This window comes from Convolutriloba macropyga, chromosome 5 (assembly GCF_964194025.1).
Source record: "Convolutriloba macropyga chromosome 5, txConMacr16.3, whole genome shotgun sequence".
Taxonomy (NCBI): domain Eukaryota; kingdom Metazoa; phylum Xenacoelomorpha; order Acoela; family Convolutidae; genus Convolutriloba; species Convolutriloba macropyga.
In genome coordinates this window covers 27,029,725-27,050,044 of record NC_134472.1, presented here as the reverse complement: position 1 = coordinate 27,050,044, position 20,320 = coordinate 27,029,725, and the positions used below count along the sequence as shown (strand labels likewise).

The following is a 20,320-nucleotide window of genomic DNA, read 5'->3' as shown; positions in this document are numbered from 1 at the left end:
TCTCTCTGCTGCTCAAAAAATCCGAGTGAATTTTTATATATTGGTCTATAAGCAAACTCATTGTCACAAAAGTGTCCACGGACGAATCTGCTTAGTTCCATTTTGTCTGAGACTTGTAAAGTTTTGTTTTCGATGTGGGTCACATGAGTTTAATGACCCATGCAATACCTAGGTATCTGTAATTCGGTAATTGTGGTAATCATACGTCTTAGTTGACCTACATTTTGATGAGCGGCTCCCTTGCAAGGATGAAATCACCTAAGTGTCCGTATTTGCGAAGACAGTATGACGTGATTTTTTTTGGTATTAGGACTTAATTGATACATTTACGACTAATTTCTAACGATAGTGAAAAATTCCTGATAAATTTGTGCCCATAAAACCTCTATCGATCACCTGAGAAGATTCGCTCTTACAAAAGAAGATGTCAAAAAATGATGTTTGTAAGATCACTAAATAATTGGATTGACAGAATGAATTTAAATAAATACAGATGATGGCAAGTTGTATAATTTTTGATATATTTTGGATAAATATTTGATAAAATTTTGTTATATTGCTTATAATTTGGGTGTTTTTCGACAATACTAAAGAAAATTGGGTAAAATTTGAGTGTTTTTGACAAGATTCAGCTACTTTTGGTAAATATAAGTGGCAGGAATTGGACAGTTTTTAATAGAATTGTTTTGGTTTTGATAGGAATTAGGTTTTTTTGGGGCAAAAATGTAGTTTTTTTGGTAAGAAATGGCTATTTTCAACCTGTATTGGTTAATTTCTTTTAAGGTTTTGGAAAGTGTTTGTCAGAATTGGGCATTTTTTTCAAGAATTGGGGATTTTTTTATCAAGAATTGGGTATTTTGGCAAGAATTGGGCATTTTTAAGCAATAATTTGATATTTTTTGGCAATAATCTGTTAGTTTTTCGTAATAATTGGCTTTTTGTGGCAGCAATTGGGTACTTTTTAGCAAGTTTTGTGTAGTTTTTAGAAAGAATTGGGTATTTTTTAGCATAAATTGGGTAATATTTTAGCATTTTTTGGGTATTTTTTAGATAAAATTGGGTATTTTTTGGCATGATTTGTGTGTTTTTCTCAAGAATTCGATATTTTTAGCAAGAATTGGGTATTTTTTGGAGAAATTGTGTGTTTTTAGGCAGGAATTGTGAATTTTTCGGCAATAATTGGATAATTTTTGATAACATTTGTCTAATTTTTGGTACTTTTTAGCAAGTTTTGGGTATTTTTTGGACAGAATTCGGTATTTTTTGGCATGAATTGGGTGTTTGTTCAAGAGTTGGGTATTTTTTAGCAAGAATTGGTTACTTGTGGCAAGAATTGTGTATTTTTAAGCAAGAATTTGGTTTTTTTTGGTGATAATTGGATAATTTTTGGTAAAAATTGTCTGTTTTTGTCAAGAATTCGGTTCTTTTTAGCAAGTTTTGGGTAATTTTTAGACAGAATTGGGTATTTTTTTATCTACGCAGGATAATATTATTAAAGGATTACCTTACTAATCTACTTCGTGTCAACAGCTTGGGTATCATGCTGCGAGGTACATTTTTGAAAATCACGTAAGCCGTACGTAACTGTAAATGAGTCACCCTATCTAATTTAATATTAAAACATTACCTAGCTTATCCCCTTTGTGTGAACAGCTTGGATATCATACTGTGAGGTGCGTCTTTGAAAAGTCGTACGTAACTGTAAATGAGTCATCCTAAATTATTATTGAAGGATTATCTTGCTAATCCCCTTCGTGTGAACAGCTTGGGTGTTATGCTGTGAGGTACTTTTTTGAAAATCACGTAAACCGTACGTAGTGTAAATGAGTCACCCTATCTAATTTAATATTAAAACATTACCTAACTAATCCCCTTTGAGAGAACAGCTTGGGTGTCATGCTGTGAGGTACGTCTTTGAAAATTTACATTATTAAAGTGCAATTTGGGAATGAGTAAATGACCTAATTTAATATCAAGGGATTATCTTGCTAATCCCCTCGTGTGAACAGCTTGGGTGTCATGCTGTGAGGTACACTTTTGGAAATTTACATTATTAAAGTGTAACATGGGAAAGGGTAAATGACCTTACTAATTTAATATCAAGGGATTATCAAGGCTTTGCTCACGTTATACTACTTGCATGTGCCTTTCCCCTCTCGGACCCACACATTAATGTTCATGAGAAAAAACAAAAGTTAGATCATGAATCCGAATACTACAAACAATAATTTGCATTATACCCGGTTACAGACCACCTTAAACCAATCTTGGCAACCCTATCAAAGCCACACATGGAGTTTATGGTAGCTTGGCAACCATATAGCTGACAATGAAAAAAAAACAACACTGCTCGAAAAACTTAAAACAAACAAGCATTGCACTGTAAGTGGAGAAAATTTCATCAAGACACTTTAAAAAATATTAAAATTCATGGTATCTTGGGAACCATATCCAAGACCATACACATTCATGCTGACATTTGTGACCATAAAAGTCAAACTTGAAAAATGCAAAAAATACTGCTGTATAAGTTTTGTTTGGGTGTTTAAAGAACACACAAATGTGCATACCGGATTCTTGGATACCATATAAGAATCATATATGGAAATTTTTGGAACCATAGCAAGATCATAAAAGTACCTTTTGTATGGGTTGTATGTAACCATGTATGGTTTTTGGATATGGTTCCCAGGAAAGGTCTATCAGGGCAATAAACATTATCAATTGCGCCATTTCGGAGCGCTTAATAGTAAAATTTAATTGTTCAATTGTAATATGCAGACCTGTTAACATATTATTATTATTATACTATACATCCAATTTCTGTGTCCTTTCAGGGGTCGAGGTTATTGAAATATGATTAGACGGAATATCATCGGGGGAGGGGCGTTCGTTAAATACATAACTACAGGGCCTAGCAAACTATACTGGAATGCGCAAACAAACGGACTCGCATTATATTGCAGTATTATTTGGAAGCTAAATTCAGTTCGATCTGGGCAGCTTTCATTACAATCTAAAAAAGTGGAAAAAATTTAAGTTTGGCCAAATATTGTAGAGCCAAAGCCAAAGTCAAAAAAAGTATTTGTTTCATGCGAGACATCAGTCGAGTATGGTATTATTAGAAGTATATTCCTAAAGCTAAAGTAACTTGGAATTTACAGAGCAGCTTTTTTGCTAAACTGACCCAATTTCAGTTTATGCTTTGCATCTCATTCGAAAAAAAAGGTGAGCAAAATTTTGAAAGCTATATGTCGCATATATTCTTTGTTTCAGAGTCAAATTTTTGCCAGGAAACTTGCACATTTTCACTCAAACACACTCATAGACTGTATGAACGCTTGTATATACGCTTGTATGTAGCGTAAAATGATTTTTGGCATCTGTCTATTGCGTAAAACAATGTTCGACTGCATTGAATGGTATGATAAAAACTTGTAATTTTAAATGTTGAGCAATAATTGATAAGTTGCCTACTATGAATTTTTTGGATTCACATTCAGAATGTTTGTGATGAAACTCACCAGACCAGATTTTCTAGCATTTACAATCTGAATAGGCAATGTTTAAAATTATTTTTGTCTTAATTTAAAAACAAAAACATTTCTAAAACGGTTCTAAAAGGTGATCTCCTTCAGTTTGACGAATCAAAAGCAGCTAATAAAATTTTTTACTGTGCATGATTTCATATTCTTGAAAACTGACAGACATTAATCGCGTGCTATATGATAAGAAAATTTTTTATTCTGTGAAATCTATCGTATAAGTTGCCATAGTGTATGATTTGAAAAAGATTTAAGCCAAAAATTATGAGAAAACGCCTACCATCAGGGTCGAATGGGCTGAGAGTTTCTTCTAAATTGATTCGGGATTTTTGATACATCAAAGAGTGAAATTCATGATACAAAAATACCAACTAAGGCGCCACATTCACTAATTTTCTTTGAATCTTTAAAACTTCACACGCATTCAGTGCTGAAATGTAGGAACGCTTGGCGTTTTAAAAGTTTCTTTCTTCCCCATACAGCGTAATTCTTCAATTAGGCTTGCTGCCTGAAAATGTTCCTAAAGATTAATTTATGTCAATATTGACCTTATCCACAGAGTCTTTGAACATGTTCACTTTAAGAAGTTTCGCCTTTAAAAAGTCTCTTCATTAAAAATTAGACAGGGGTCAGCAAGAAAGAGTGATTTCAATTACTTTTTGTCCTCAATTGTAAAATTCGAAATATAAAAAATTTGCTGCAAATGATGAAAAAACTATCATTCAATGAGAAGTTTTGGAAAACGCAAAAAAACTGTGAAAAATGCAAATAAGAGCATTTCACCAAATCAACATTTAACAAATAAAGCGAAGCCCTAGTCCAACTCCGATGCTTATCTTCCAAGGTGTTGTAAGATTCTTACAAATGACGTTTATCTAGCAAGATATTGCAAAATTCAGGCCAATGATATTAACTTGCAATATGCAATGTCTGGACACTTATCCTGCAAGAAATGTTCAAGATCTTGCAAGATAGACGTCGAAAATTGTTAGCCGAAAAGGTGCGATTTGAAAAACTGATTAATTCAATCTTGCAAGATCTGTCAGATGTTACGAGATCTTGCAAGATGGTGCGTAATATTACAAGACTCTTGCAATATTCCTGATCTTGCAAGAAAGCTGTCGGTAATAGACTACGTAAATTTATACAAATTTACTTGAATAGAACAAACTGAAATCAAGACCTATTTTTTAACGATTTCATCTAATTGTGTTGAAAAAGTATAAGAAGAAACAAACCAAATCATTAATTTTCCAGTGAAGAATCAGCCAGTTTTCAATGGAAAATCGATAAATCGTTCTGTTTTTTCTTCTATTTTTCGACACATTTAATTGAAAGTGTAAAAAAATGATCTTTCTGGGATTTCCAAATTTTAATCCAGCAAAAAATATCACAATTTCAGAAATTTAATCATTATTCAAAAAAAATACTTCGATAAAAAAACAGCTGAATGAAACCATAAAGAATGAAGCAAGACCAATTTTTACAATTTTACTTAGATGTGTTTAAAATGTAGATAAAAAACAAAGCGAATCATTGATTGATACCAGCGCGAGGTTGATTGTCTTGTGTCAGGCATACTAATGTTTCTGATCTCTCAAAATGTTCTTGGCCACTGTGAGGGGAGAGATAGAATTCTTGCGCTGCAAAAAAATCACAGACCATCTGTTCCTTTAAGGCAATTGGATAATATTCAAATAAGAAAAACTTCAAAATATCCATTTTAATTAAATTGGGTTAGCACTGTACAACATGATCAAGTTAATGTTTCAATTTTTATCTACAAGACAATTTGCCACAATAAGCAGACGAACAGAAAAACTTTCGGATTTCTTTTCTCAGTTTACAATTTCACTTGTTAAACAGCTTCCTAACAATGAATTTAAATATACAATTGACTAACTTTTAGTTAATTGTCCTGAAAAATGACTAATTCAAAAACGAGGATTTTTGTTTTCTGAGGTTTCTACCTCAAATCTCTCTGATTCTGGCTGTGAAACAGAACATAAAACTGGATTTAAAATTACAAATTTGAGTGATGGAAAAACTAACAGCACTGTTTTGCGATATTCTCAAATTTCTCAATTTTTATCTGATGCTAATTTACCTTTTCACCGATAATTTCTTTATTTCTTGGAGAACTTGTTAGTTGGCTGCGAGAACCTTTGGACCACCTCTTTCAACAATTAAAACAAAAACAGATAAGTGTCCATAGTTGTAAATACTTTGAAAATCGTCATAATATTAAAAAAAATTGCATATTTTTCTGATTGAAGAGAAAAAAGATATGAGTAAAGCAGTTATCGAACTGAAAAAATTAACTGAGAATGCAAGACGTGAAAATTTAGACATTTTTCGGTTAGTTCCCAACAACAAAATCTTGTATGCTTATCCAAAACAAAATTTTACAGTTGGGTGATTTTCAGGAGTTATTTTCAAACTTATTTCTGCGTAAATTGGTATCAGATTACAAGTAATTTTATATTAACAAGTTACAATCTTAGCGATTTTCTACTTTTATAATAGTCAGAAGCTGGAGAAAAAAACATTAGAGCAAAATTTAACAATTGAGCAAAAATAAAATTCTGGACGCAGTTTTAAACACCACTCGTTTTTTCAGGAACGTTTTGTGGTTTATATGGGAAGGAAAATTGCATGATTTTGTGAAAAATCATTTTTTGGGAAATTTGAATTCTAATTTGTTAAAAATATTGTTGGATATGTCATAAACAATGGAGACAATATCTTCAAAACATTTAAACAAATAATCAAATAGAGAAACCTTCAACCAAATATGTCTTGTACTTCAACCAAATAGGCTTATGTCTTGTACCATAAATTGCTCAAGACTCTATAGGTTTCTATTTCGCTTGATTATTGAACGAAAAGATTGTTTTTGAGTATCATTTTTTAAACCGATCAGCAATTTTTCACAATTGTTAAACGGAAGACAAATTGTCTAGGTTTACATTGTAACTAATAACCACATAGTAACTAACGATAGATAAAGCGAAATGTTGGCCAATAAATTGTTATGCAGTTGCACTTATCTAACAATGAATGATACTATGAGCTAAAGATTGAAGTACAGTTGCAGAAAAGAAAAACGTTTAGTTCCAGCGATTGATAATTCATTGTTAAAACTAATGCACGTGAGATTTTTGCATAAAATTTTGAAAACAAATTTCGTTTCTATTTGTTTTTTTTTCACAAAAAGATCAGTGCAGAAATCAGGGTCTTTGATTTTGGAGAATTTGAAAAATTTAAATTTTTGTCACAATGACCAAATCAAAACTCATACTTTTTCCACTATGAACAAAGCAAAATTAAAACAACGGAAATTTAAACTGCAAAATTAAGAATTATTATGTCATCTCAAACACGCATTCTACTGATTAAAAAGCCAAGTTTATAGGAACTTCTCTACATGTTGGCAAAACTAAACAAAAGAGAGTTTTACTCTCAATCATTTTTATTTGAAGTTTGAATTCATTTGCAAAAAACCATTTGCAAAAAGTCTGATTAAATCTATCTTGTTTAAACTAGGATTGAAACTAAGAGTTTTGCATCATTTGCAATCCCATTTTTTGAAACAATCTTGGTATATTCTTAATTATTAACTTAGTGTGTGAAAAAAACAAAGTAAAAAAAATCTGTCATTATTCAGAATATGCCGTACGTTTACAAAAACAAAAACAAATACGAACAAAAAACAAAAATTCAAAATAGGTTTGCAGGCGGAAGGTTTCGAATCCTATAAAATCATTATCCATTTCCGTTAGACAGCAAACTAAGATCATTTGTGATATGATTAATAAGGATAGGTGGTAACAGTAGACAAGAATCCATTTGGTTTTTTTTTCCAAAAACATAAAATTTCAAAGTCGTTAAAACATTAGCTATCATCTGAAATCAAAAGATAGGCTCACTTGTTTCCCAAAACCCATTGAGAAATCTCCTTATTCAGATAATATCACACAAAAAAAACCTACAAAGAAATAAAGAAATCAGAAAATAAATAAATGTTTTGCAAAAACCCGATGCTGAAGCCGTCATAAAATTACGCAATGCAATGAAAACATTAGATGTTTTCAATTCTTCATTTTGCAACATCAATAATGTGATATGTGGCCTGTAAATAATGAGATCAGGTAATAAGTAAAAAAAAACGATCTATTCGGATTCAGCCCTCTTTCCCTCCGCGTAGAGAGAATAAGTATTTTATGACCCCGGAGCAAGTGCTATTTTCTTACACTGTAACTTGCTCCATAACAACACATTATTTGTAACTAGAGTTCATAAATAACACGAGGGGGGGGGGGCGAAACAGAAGAGATACCAAAAAGAGCAATAAAGTGCAAAGCTAACAAACACATCTACATTTTTTTCGAAATATTTGATTTCTATGTCACGAGAAATTTTAGCTATCAATTAAAATTAAACAGCAGGTTTCTTTGTTTAACAATGGGAAGCCTTTAGGACATGCAATTGACCACAATTTTCCATACGACCACAAAAAGAAAGACAAATTGAGACAAAAAGAAAAATTTCGATTGAATTTTTCTTTAAATGCTAAAAAATGATATTTGAAATGGAGCCTCACAATTTCTAAAAACCGCCAATTTTTGTAAAAACGCAAGATATAAAAGCAGAAAAGCCATTACTTATGCGTAAAAACGGAAGCTATATTAAAAATTAGTCCGTAAGAAACGCAATACAACCTTCTTGTCTTTGCTAACGTTGAGTTACGTCTGAAAGAAAAAATGAGAAGGGCTAAGCTCAATATTCAATATTTTATTTTGAAAACAAAAACTTTTGAAAAAAAAACCGACATGAATTTTCAAATAAAGAAAAAAATAAGTTTCCCTAAAACTCAAAACAATTGAGAGTTCTACTCTCAAATATTTTTAATTGAAATTTTAATTCAACCTTCATTTGAACATAACCACAAGTCTGATTAAATCTATTATGTTTAAATGAGGATTAAAAGTAAGAGTTTCGCATCATTTGCCTCCCATTTTTTGAAACAATCTTGGTATATTCTTAATTTCTAACTTAGTGTGTTGCAATCTATTTTTGTCACAACTTATATTCTTAACTTCTAAATTTTTGTTTGGAAGCAACAAAGTGAGAAAATTCTGCCATTATTCAGATTATACTGTACGTCTACAATAACAAAAAAACAAAAATTCGAAACTATTTTGCACACGGAGGTTTTGAATCCAACAAAACCACCATCCCTTTTTGTATAATAAAAACGAAACAAGGTCATTTGCCCCTGCTTTTAAAACCAACAAATTCATTTTTGAATTATGAATAATAAATATAGGTAACAAGTAAACAAAAATACATTTGTATTTTTCGAAAACAAATAATTTCAAAGTCGTTAAAACACAAATTTTTAACTAAAAAAAACAATAGGTTGATTTGTTTCCCAAAAACCATGGAGAACTCTCCTTATTCAGCATATATTATACAAAAAGACCAACAAAGAAACAATGAAATCAGAAACTAATTTTTTTTTGCAAAAATCCGATATTGAAGCCGTCAGAAACTTACGCAATGCACTGAAAACATTAGATGTGTTAATTTCCGCATTTCTCAACATCAATAATGTGATATGTGAACTGTTATTAATGAGATCAGGTAACAAGTAAACAGAAAAGTACCTATTCTGTTTCGGCGCTTCCCCCCCAGCTTAGTGAGCATAAACCCCCCGCCACATGTGCCATTTTCTAACTCAGTAAGGTGCTCCAAAACAACATATAAATTGTAACTGAAGATCATAAAAAACACGGCTGGGGGAGAAACATAATAGATACAAAAAAGACCAATAAAGTGAAAGGCTAACAAAAACGTCTTTATTTATTTCAAAACATTTGATTTCAATGTCACGAAAACATATAGCTATCAACTAAAACCAATAAGCAGGTTTCTTTGTTTAACAATAGGAAGACTCTAGGACATGCAATCAACCAGAATTTTTTAAACAACTACAAACAGAAAGATAAATTAAGACAAAAAAATTCCATTAAATTTTTCGGGAAAACATTGTCGAAGCATATGAAACCATAATCTATTCAATAAATAATACACAAATTGCCTGTGTCTTTTCTTTAAATGCTAAGCTAAATGATATTTGAAATGGAGCCTCAAAATTATATAAAAAAGGTTGATTTTTGTGAAAAGTTATAGTATGAAAGCAGAAAAGCTATTTCTATGCGTAAAACCGTATGCAATATTAAAATTTAGTCCGTTAGAAAAGCAATACAACCTTCCTGTTTTTGCTATCGGTGAGTTACCTCTGAGAGAAAAAAAGTGAGAAAGGCTAAGCTCAATAATAATTTTTTTGTTTTGAAAACAAGTACTATTGAAAATAAAAACCGACATGAAATTTCAAATAAAGAAAATAATAAGTTTCCCTAAAACTTAAAACAATTGAGAGTTTAACGCTCAAACATTTTTAATAGAAATTTTAATTCAATCTTAATTTGCAAATTACCACAAATCTGATTGAATCTATTACGTTTAAATGAGGATTAAAAGTAAGAGTTTTGCATCAATTGCAATCCTTTTTTGTGACAACTTGAGTATATTCTTAACTTCTAAATTTTTGTGGGGAAGCAACAAATCAAGAAAATTCTGCCATTGATCAGATTATACTGTACGTCTACAAAAACAAAAAACAAAAAATCAAAACATTTTTGCACACGGAGGGTTTTGAGTCTTACAAAACCATCATCCCATTTTGTTTAAAAAACGAAACAAGGTCAATTTCCCCTTCTTTTAATACCAACAATTTGATTTGTGAATTACGAATTAGAAAGATAGGTAACAAGTAAACAAAATACACTTGTATTTATCAAAGACATACAACTTCAAAGTCGTTAAAACATTAGCTTTCAGCTGAAATAAAAAAAAGGTTAACTTTTTTTCCCAAAACCATATGAGAACTCTCCTTATTCAGAATATATCATACAAAAAGACCGACAGAAAAGCAATGAAATCGGAAACTAAATTCTTTCATTGCGAAAATCCGATGTTGAAGCCCTCAGAAACTTACGCAATGCACTGAAAACATTAGATGTGTTAATTTCCGCAATTGTCAACATCAATAATGTGATATGTGAACTGTTATTAATGAAATCAGGTAACAAGTAAACAGAAAAGTACCTATTCTGGTTCGGCCTCTCCCCCAGCTTAGTGAGCATAAACCCCCCGCCACATGTAGCATTTTTTTACACAGTAACGTGCTCCGTAACATCATATAAGTTGTTATTGAAGTTCATAAAAAACAGGGGGCAAACAAATAGATACTAAAAAGGACAATAAAGCGCAAAGCTAACAAATGTGTCTTTATTTATTTCAAAACATTTGACTTCATTGGCTATCAACTGAAACCAATAAGCAGGTTTCTTTGTTTAACAATAGGAAGCTTTTGGGACATGCAATCAACCAGAATTTTTAACACAACTACAAAAAAAAAGATAAATTAAGACAAAGAAATTTTCAGCTGATTTTTAAGGAAGACTTTGTCGAAGCAAATGAAACCACAATCTATTCATTAAATAAAACATTTGTGACTCTGTGTCTTCTCTTTAAACGCAAAACTAAATGATATTTGAAATAGTGCTTCAAAGTTATTTTAAAAACGTCAATTTTTGTGAAAAGTCATAGTATGAAAGCAGAAAAGCCATTACTTATGCGTAAAAGCGCATGCAATATTAAATTTTAGTCCGTTAGAAAGACAATACAACCTTCCTGTCTTAGCTTGCGTTGAGTAACGTCTTCTGAATGTAAAAACCCATCTAAACTTTCAAATAAAGAAAAATATAAGTTTCCTTAAAAATTAAAACGGTTGAGAGTTCTACTCTCACCCTTTTTTGTTTGAAATTTTAAATCAATCTCCATTTGCAAAAAAAACCACAAATCTGATTAAATTCTATAGTTCTGAATCATTTGCTATCCCTATTTCTGACACAACTTTTGTATATTAATAATTTCTAATTTATTGTGAGGAGGCAACAAAGTAAAAAAAACTCTGTCAATTTTCAGAATATGCCGTTTGTCTACAAACACACCAAAATAAATACGGACAATCAGATTGGTAAGACTCGATTTAAATTGTTCTGTTCTGTGATTAACTCAAAAATTAAGCAAAAAAAGTATTTTTTTTAAAAAAGAAAGACATCAACTGGTTAGTATCCAAATACATTGTACCGTAAAATACAACGATTAGATCAAATATAACCTTGATATTGCTGTTCCTCCATTAGAAACATGTAAATGTTCCAAACAGTTTGTATACAGATAATTTGACAAAAAATCAATAGTTCAAAAGTAACTGATGATTTTTTAGAATTATTGAGTTATTATTAGAATTATCGATCATTTTCAGCTGCCATTTTCTTAATCAGCGTTAAGACAAATTTCTCCTTACTTTATTTTCACTAATTTATTAATGGTGTGAAGTAAACAATTGAGTCGAATCTTTGTTTTGGGCCCATATTAAATTTGAAGTTGAACTGAATAAAACTTTGAACGTTCATTCTTACAATCCGTTACTTACCTACGACCTATACTAGGAAACTCAGCTTTTTCCAGAGTTGGACTTATAAGAGAACTTTAGAATGACTACCATCTTTCTTCTTATCAAAAGTTAATTGATTTTTTTTATTATCTTGAACTTAAAAAATAAAAAAAATGTTTTTGCAATTTTTCGTTCTTTTTAAGCCTAGCCTTGCCCCCAATTAACGTCAATATAGGACAAATGGGGGGCTATAATGGAAAAATGCACGATTAAATTTTAATTAAAAATTTGATGATCTGTCTTTAAACGACAACGGTAAAAAATGTTTGGTAGAATGATCACGATGATATGGTTTATAGCCAACACCGTCGATATAAGAAAAAGCGCGGACTTCAAAAAAGCCAAAGACAAAATATTGTTCTCATGGTTTCTGCAATGAAATTCAATGGTCTCTGACTGACTATTCAAAATGCACTCTAACACACTTTTAGAAGCTATCAACAGATATAAAAAAAAGCCCAATCATTGTTTCAATTGGTCATAATTGTTGTTGAGAAAAACAAATCTGTAAGGAAAAGCGTACGCAAGTTTTGCTAACTTCCTGGCACTCGAAATGACATCATTCCAAAAATTGATAGAAAATTCGACAGAAAAGTATCACGCGCCCTCGAGAGAAAAAGAGAACACAAGACAATCCAAAAGTAAAATGAGAATTTAATTGCCCTAGATCTGATGCAAGCGATTAAGCAAGTGCATAGCAAGCAAACAATCACATTAATGAAGATCACATTTTAGATTAAATTTAGTATAAAGATTAAATCTATCATGTTTAAACGAGGACTAAAACTAAGAGTTTTGCATCATTTGCAATCCCTATTTCTGACACAACTTTTGTATATTAATAAATTCTAACTTATTGTGAGGAAGCAACAAAGTAAAAAAAAGTTCTGTCAATTTTCAGAATATGCCGTTTGTCTACAAATACACAAAATAAATACGGACAATCAGATTGGTAAGACTCTATTTAAATTGTTCTGTTCTGTGATTAACTCAAAAAATAAGCAAAAAGGTATTTTTTTAAAAAAAAGAAAGAAATCAACTGGTTAGTATCCAAATTTTTTTGGACCAGAAAATACAACGATTAGAACAAAACTAACCTTGAATTTGCTGTGCGTCCATTAGAAACATGTAAATGTTCCAAATAGTTTGTATACAGATAATTTGACAAAAAATCAATAGTTCAAAAATCAATGATGATTTTTCATAATTATCGAGTTGAATTGGCACATAATCAGCAAAAATTTTATTCAAGAACACTAGAAAAGCAAATAGAACTGGCCTTCTGTTGAGCAAGCGAAAAATGTGTCAGCCATTTTAGTTGTTGCATTCCGGAAAACTTAAACAAGGTGGACTAAAGAAGTTTATTTCGTGCAATTTTCGATGAAAAAATGGCCGGGTTTTGAAGAAAAAGGAAAATGTAGCAAAAAGGAAGAAATTATAAAACATATCCGCATAAAAGGGGGATTGATTTTCTGTGTTCGTAATTATGTGGCCTCAAAGTGATCTCGATCATTTTCAGCCGCCATTTTCATAGTCAACGTTAACACAAACTTCTCCTTACTTTATTTTCACTACTTTATTAATGGTGTGAAGTAAACAATTGTGTCGAATCTTTGTTTTGGGCCCATATTAAATTTGAAGTTGAACTGAATAAAACTTTGAACGTTCATTCTTACAATCCGTTACTTACCTACGACCTATACTAGGAAACTCAGCCTTTTCCAGAGTTGGACTTATAAGAGAACTTGAGAATGACTACCATCGTTCTTCTTATCAAAAATTAATTGAATTTTTTTGAATATCTTGAACTTAAAATATGTCTTTGCAATTTTACGTTCTTTTTAAGTATAGCCCTGCCCCCAATTAACGTCAATATACGACAAAAGGGGGCTACAATGGAAAAAACGCACGATTAAATTTTACTTAAAAATTTGATGATCTGTCCTCAAACAATAACGGTAAAAAATGTTTGGTAGAATGATCACGATGATATGATTTATAGCCAACACCGTCGATATAAGAAAAAGCGCGGACTTCAAAAAAGCCAAAGACTAAATATTGTTCCCATGGTTTCTGCAATGAAACTCAATGGTCTCTGACTGACAATTCAAAGTGCACTCTAAAACACTTTCAGAAGCTATTAACAGATATTAAAAAAGAGAAAAAAAGTCCAATCATTGTCTCAATCGGTCATAATTGTTGTTGAGAAAAACAAATCCGTAAGGAAAAGCGTACGCAAATTTTGCTAACTTCCTGACACTCGAAATGACATCATTCCAAAAATTGATAGAGAAAATTCGACAAAGTATCACGCGCCCTCGAGCGAAAAAGAGAACACAAGACAATCCGACAATCCAAAAGTAAGATGAGAATTTAATTGCCCTAGATCTGATGCAAGCGATTAAGCAAGTGCGTGCATAAACAAGCAAATAATCACATTAATGAAGATCACATTTTAGTGACAAAGTTGAACTGGTACGCCATGAAAAAATAATTACTCAAATATCCATTTCATTAAAACTTATCTCACACCAAATTAGTTACGCATTGAGCAGTACAACTGAATAAAATTAAGTTTTAAAATTCCTCAAAGACTGAATAACTGTAATCATACTATTTTGAAACCCAGAGAAAAAGAGGAATAACATCTTCAATAAAAAAAAGCTGTCATGTGAATTCAAAAACTGGAGTCAATTGGTGGTTTGCTGGTGCTTCCTTATCGGTTTCTTAAGTACAATGTTATTGTTTATTAATGTTTTTTTTTCAATGAGAATTTGAAAAAAAAACATTAAAAAACCATAACATTGTACTTATAAGAAACTGATAAGGAAGCATCGGCAAACTACCAATTGACTCCAGATTGAATTCACATGACAACGTTTTTTTTATTGAAGATGTTTGGTTCATACACCTCATTATTCCTCTCCTTACTTGCATGCTAGAGAGAAGCCTTCAAATAGATGCCCCTCAGGGGATCAAGTGGTAAAAAAAATTGCACATTTTAATATGGGAAAAGTGCATTTGTTTCTCCCAAATTCTTTAAACAAGCAGTCACCAATGAGCCTTTACAGTCAATCGCACATTTTAATATGGGAAAAGCGCATTTGTTTCTCCCAAATTCTTTAAACAAGCAGTCACCAATGAGCCTTTACAGTCAAATTTTTGAACATATTTTTGTTAAATCGCAAAAAACTTCTCCCAAAATTTGCTGACCCAAGTAAAAAATAATTGCTTATTAGAGTCCCGCAATTAGAGACCTTATTGTCTGCAAACTATGCCTATATCCAACAATGATTATTACCACAAGGTCGCTGTTGGCATCCAAAGTTATCAAATACCGAGGCGAACTCGAGCTGTTGAGTAACTTTGAGAGGATGATAACAACCGTCTGGTAATGTTTTTAGTCAACTCTCGTTGTAATTACAACAGTTGCATAATACAAACTATTGTTGCCCTGATTAGACTACATGATTAGCATACTCTTTACCGCCATTGTTTATATAGTATCAGGAGTGATATAAGAGTGTGATAAAGTCATAGTCTAATGACAATAATGACAAGACGGTTTTTACGTTTAAGTTTTAGCTTTTGTCAATACTTCGCTTGAGAACTTCAAGGCTTCCTGAACAACTTCTAAATTCTCTTAAACAAAAAGATAGTTGTCGTCATCAGTATCGCAAAGTTCGATATTTTTGGTAGACTTTTTGCACCTTGTTTCAAGAACTTTGCGTTATCTAATGTTCCCTCTTATTCACAGAATCAGTTGAGCCCATTGGGCGGTACTCCATATTAGAATTCAAATGTGTACAGTGTGCCAAAATATTCGGTAGAGGTATATTCAGTAAAATATTCAGTCAAAATATTCAGTATATATTTATAGTAGTGGTCTGCAATAAGCTCCACTAATGTCACTTGAATCCCACAATAAAAAATTTTTGCCACCCTCCACGCCTATACCCCCATATTACACATCCTACCTCTCTCTCTCTCTCTCTCTCTCTCTCTCTCTCTCTCTTCCTCTCTCTTAAAAAACTACATCTAAATTGAGCACCCGCATGACGTTCCACAGCAATTAGTTTGACGCAAATAAAACACGGTTAGTTGGTGGCAGATTTTTTGAGCAATATGGATTGGCTGCAAAAGTCATTTAAAAAATTCAAATAAAAAATCCAGCCATTGAAAAAATGTGAAGATTTTGGCAGTTCTTGTTGCTGTAATTGATTGGTTTCTACAGTGCAGCAAGTATTGGTGTAGTTTTGTTGTCGGTCCTTTAATCTGTTGCCAGAAGTCCTTGAATTGTATCAGTGTTCTCAACTAGCAATGTTTGCTTGAGACCAACCTGCAGTCCTGCGGAAAGCTACAGACTTTCAATTTAGGAAAAACAGACTGGTTGAGTCATTAATTGCGGCCAATACGAGTCCTAGTAAATTTATGGGAATGTTGCAGTAGTGGAAACATGTTTCTCCTCGCCAAAAATGCTATGGAAGTATAAAGGTCAATTGTAAAATACAAGCATGAAAGGTTGTTCTCGCCATTTTGAGACTTCTCATTTTTTCTATTTTTGGATGCAGCGGATCATTTCATTCTTTTTAGGAAGACTGCTATGGTAAATAAAAACCAATTGAAAAATCTGCTTTCTTTTTACAAGCTCTAATTAATTTTTTTAAAAATTTTTTTGCCCTATCTCACAGCTTCCGCTTTGCAAGCTCTGATTAAATATGTTCTTTTAAAATTTTTTTCTTACTTATTCTTACAGAATATTTTATGCAATGCAGATAATAATGCGAGCCCTCCCGTTTTACATTCCTTTCTATTGGTCAAAATTTGAAGCCGACCACCAAAACTCTATGATTGTGGAAACTTCAGCAAGTTTCAACACGAAAGCCAGCTTCAACAGCTACAATAAAATTTTCCCATAATTGTTCTTTTTCAGCAAAAACATTTGGCCTCCTATTCAAAGTCTGAAAAAGCCTATAACTTCTATTTGATAGAATTCAAAACATATAAACAAGTTGCAACGGAATTTAAAATACGTGAAATAGACGAATAGAAACTTTTTCTTTGTTTTTCAAAAATTGTTTAACATACACAAAAACCTGATTTGGCAATTAGTTGATACTTTTTAGGGGGGATGCAAATTGAATGTATAACCGTTAGGATAAGTTTTTGCATGGTTACAAATACACTAAAAATCAACATTTGCTATTTTCTTGTTAAAACAACATATATAAATCAATCATATGGGACTAGGAAATAAACCCCGTTGAAAAAACCACCTACTTTGAGATAGGAAATTAACCCCCAAGGAGATAAACCCACGAAACCGCAATCCTAATTAAAAAATAATTAGAGAGAGTGAGAGAAAAATAATGAGGTTAGAGGTTGAGTGAATAATAATGCGTAAAGTATAGGGTTAGAAACTAGTTCCACATAAATCCGTCCCATTTCTGCAAAATATTGGACGAATAGTAATAGTAATAATGGGAGCATTAGCAAAAATTCGAAAGTCCCGTTTTTAGACGAGTTTACTGCTCAGCAGCGGGGCTGCCTGTAAACACAACAGAGTGCGAAAATGGATACACATACATTTCGGACGATGATGCAACTTGCTATGACCCAGCGACTGTCTACGGCGCGTGCGGTGTCACCATTATGTGTGGACTGGAGGGTATTACAGTCTACGTAACTGATAATTCGGTATTCAACCAAACTGATGCGCCATTGCAATTTGGAGAGCAAACAAGTGGAAACGCTGTTTGTCAAATCATGCATAACAATGCGGGGTATTACGCTGGAACTATCAGTTTCGACAGTAGCGTGTAAGCATATCATCATAACCCAGTGAAACAAAACTTGATACACCTTGCCATGCCATACAAGATCTTGAAAAATCTTGCCAACACCATGATAACAAAAATTTCTAGAAACACCTTGGTAGGATTTGACAAGATCTTATCAATACATGGCAAGAAGTTCTCTTGGCGTAACTTGCTAAGATCTTGATAAAATTTGACACATAGAAAAACAGTTTTTGTAGCATATATGATTAGAAAATCATTTTTCGAATCACATTTACGGTCGAAAATTGGGGCAAAGTGTATCAACAATAGTTTCGGACACTCTTTTTATAGAAAGCGCGGCAATCAAGCTCTTTTCGGTGTCAGGACAAAATACCCAATGCCAAAATACCCAATGTGACAAAATACCCAAAATATACCCAATACTTTATTCTAACGTTGAAACTATCAGAACGATTATTTAGCATAACATTTAGTTAGTGCGTTTGGCCATGCCTCGCGGGCCATGGCCATGCCTCAGCGGCCCGTGGGACTTGATATGAAACTATCACAACCGAACATGGGATTAAACTAATAACTTAATTGCGAGAAAACATGCTTGTAAATTTGAGTGCTAATTTGTAATCGGATTATTGAACGAAAAGATCAAAGGGAATAAATTGGGTATAATGGCATTGGGTATTTTGGCACATTGGGTATTTTGGCATTGGGTATTTTGTCATGTAACCGCTCTTTTCAAATGTTCTTAATCAAGTTATATAATAATTTTGTCCGAAAAATTGAAGAATTTGCAGCCAATTCATGGCCAATGATTGACCGCGTAGCAAAATCAGTTTTCAAATTAAACTGATTGATGTATTGAGCCTTCTGTTTTAGAGGTGGAGCGACTCTTAGTGCCTGTGGTATTGGTAGCAACGTTGAATTGGATGGCATTGGTGGCGATGGTTATCACATCAAGTACAATTTCAAAATTATGAGATCTGTTGGGAGGGGCAGCCTTGAGTTAAACGAGGCTAATCTACGAGTCGAAAGTCAGGATGCAATTTCTGGTGCTGTGATCACACGGGAAAAATGTTTCATGGTGAATGCTCAGTGTAATTACAACCCAGATGGCACTGTCACTGCTTCATACCAGCCCAGCACACCTAATGCAGTTCAGGAACATGATGACAGTTTCCTGGAGTTCGAAATGAATCCTATAGATTGCACAACTGGAAATATTATCAATCCAGTGACTGTGTTCGTGAATGAATATGTCTGCTTTGTGAACAGAATCACCACAAAATGGCACCAAAATATCAGAATCAGCAGCACCCACTGTTGGGTTACCCCAACTTCGAATCCGGATGACCCCAATTTCTACACACTGAGCAATTACAGTTCTAATCCGGACCCCACATTTGGCTGGATCTGCAGCGCAGATGGTCTTGCACACAAAACCAGTTTGTATGAAGAAGCCTTTATGTACAAATCGTTCCGATTCCAGGAAGAGACCAAAATTCTAATGCAAGATGTCAACTCCTACGCCCAGACAATGTACGTGCACTGCAAGGTCAATGCCTGTGATGACCCTGATGATGTGTCGTCCCAAGACTGCGTCCCACATTGTGCCGGGCGGGGAGATTCACGAAGGGCTCGCCGGGCAACCAGTGGCAATCCAATGTTGCCTACCTTGACTAAAAAGAGGACCATGAGCAAGGCTATTGTGATGCCCAAGCGCTTGGACGGAGGTGCTGATTTTGTGGAGACCCCAGTGGCTTCTTACAACTTCCTGTCCGACACACTCTCTCTTGGACTGTTCGTGATTGGGTGTGTGTTTGGAATAGTCGCTCTCGGACTTTACATAGTCGGCAAGAGGCAAAACAACGCTCTGAAGTACCGAATTATGACCAACCAATAAGAGGGAGTGAACGTTTACATGGACTCATATTGTAACATAGACTAACTAACCAAAAGAAATATCGAGCATGCAGATCCTGATCCTCATACTATTAGATACGGAACATAACTATTAATCTTCTCAAGTTGATATATATCATGTTCCATGGAATAGGCAAACGTCTCAAAAATCACTGGAGAGATTTCTAAGGTCAAATCTCAAATTTAAAACATGAATAAAAAACAAGATGATATGAAACTGAGTGGAAAAAGCGTTGGCATTTAAATGACTAGATTTGACCTCAGCGGTATTTGAACGTTTGATTATTTCAGCTCTATGAGACATAATATAATACTTGCATGTAAATGATGAAAATTAATCTGTAATTAGACTGCACATATTTTTCTACCTTCTTGAATCTATGGGTATCGTTTACTATTCAGACAAATTGCATTTTTAAATTATTTTAACTTTTTAGGTCCAATAGCTGTCAAGCAACGATTGCAGT

The 20,320-nt window shown here is 32.9% G+C and overlaps 1 protein-coding gene across 1 annotated transcript in view; it reads left to right on the top strand.

The window, feature by feature from the left end:
* Positions 1-20,282, top strand: part of LOC142340326 (uncharacterized) — a 45,001-nt gene extending 24,719 nt beyond the window's left edge. The window contains exons 3-4 of the mRNA XM_075390901.1: positions 17,655-17,954; positions 18,810-20,282. Of these exons, the coding sequence (XP_075247016.1) occupies positions 17,655-17,954; positions 18,810-19,833 (1,324 nt within the window). The 3' untranslated portion in view covers positions 19,834-20,282. The remainder of the gene's footprint in view (positions 1-17,654; positions 17,955-18,809) is intronic.
* Positions 20,283-20,320: the final 38 nt, after the last annotated feature.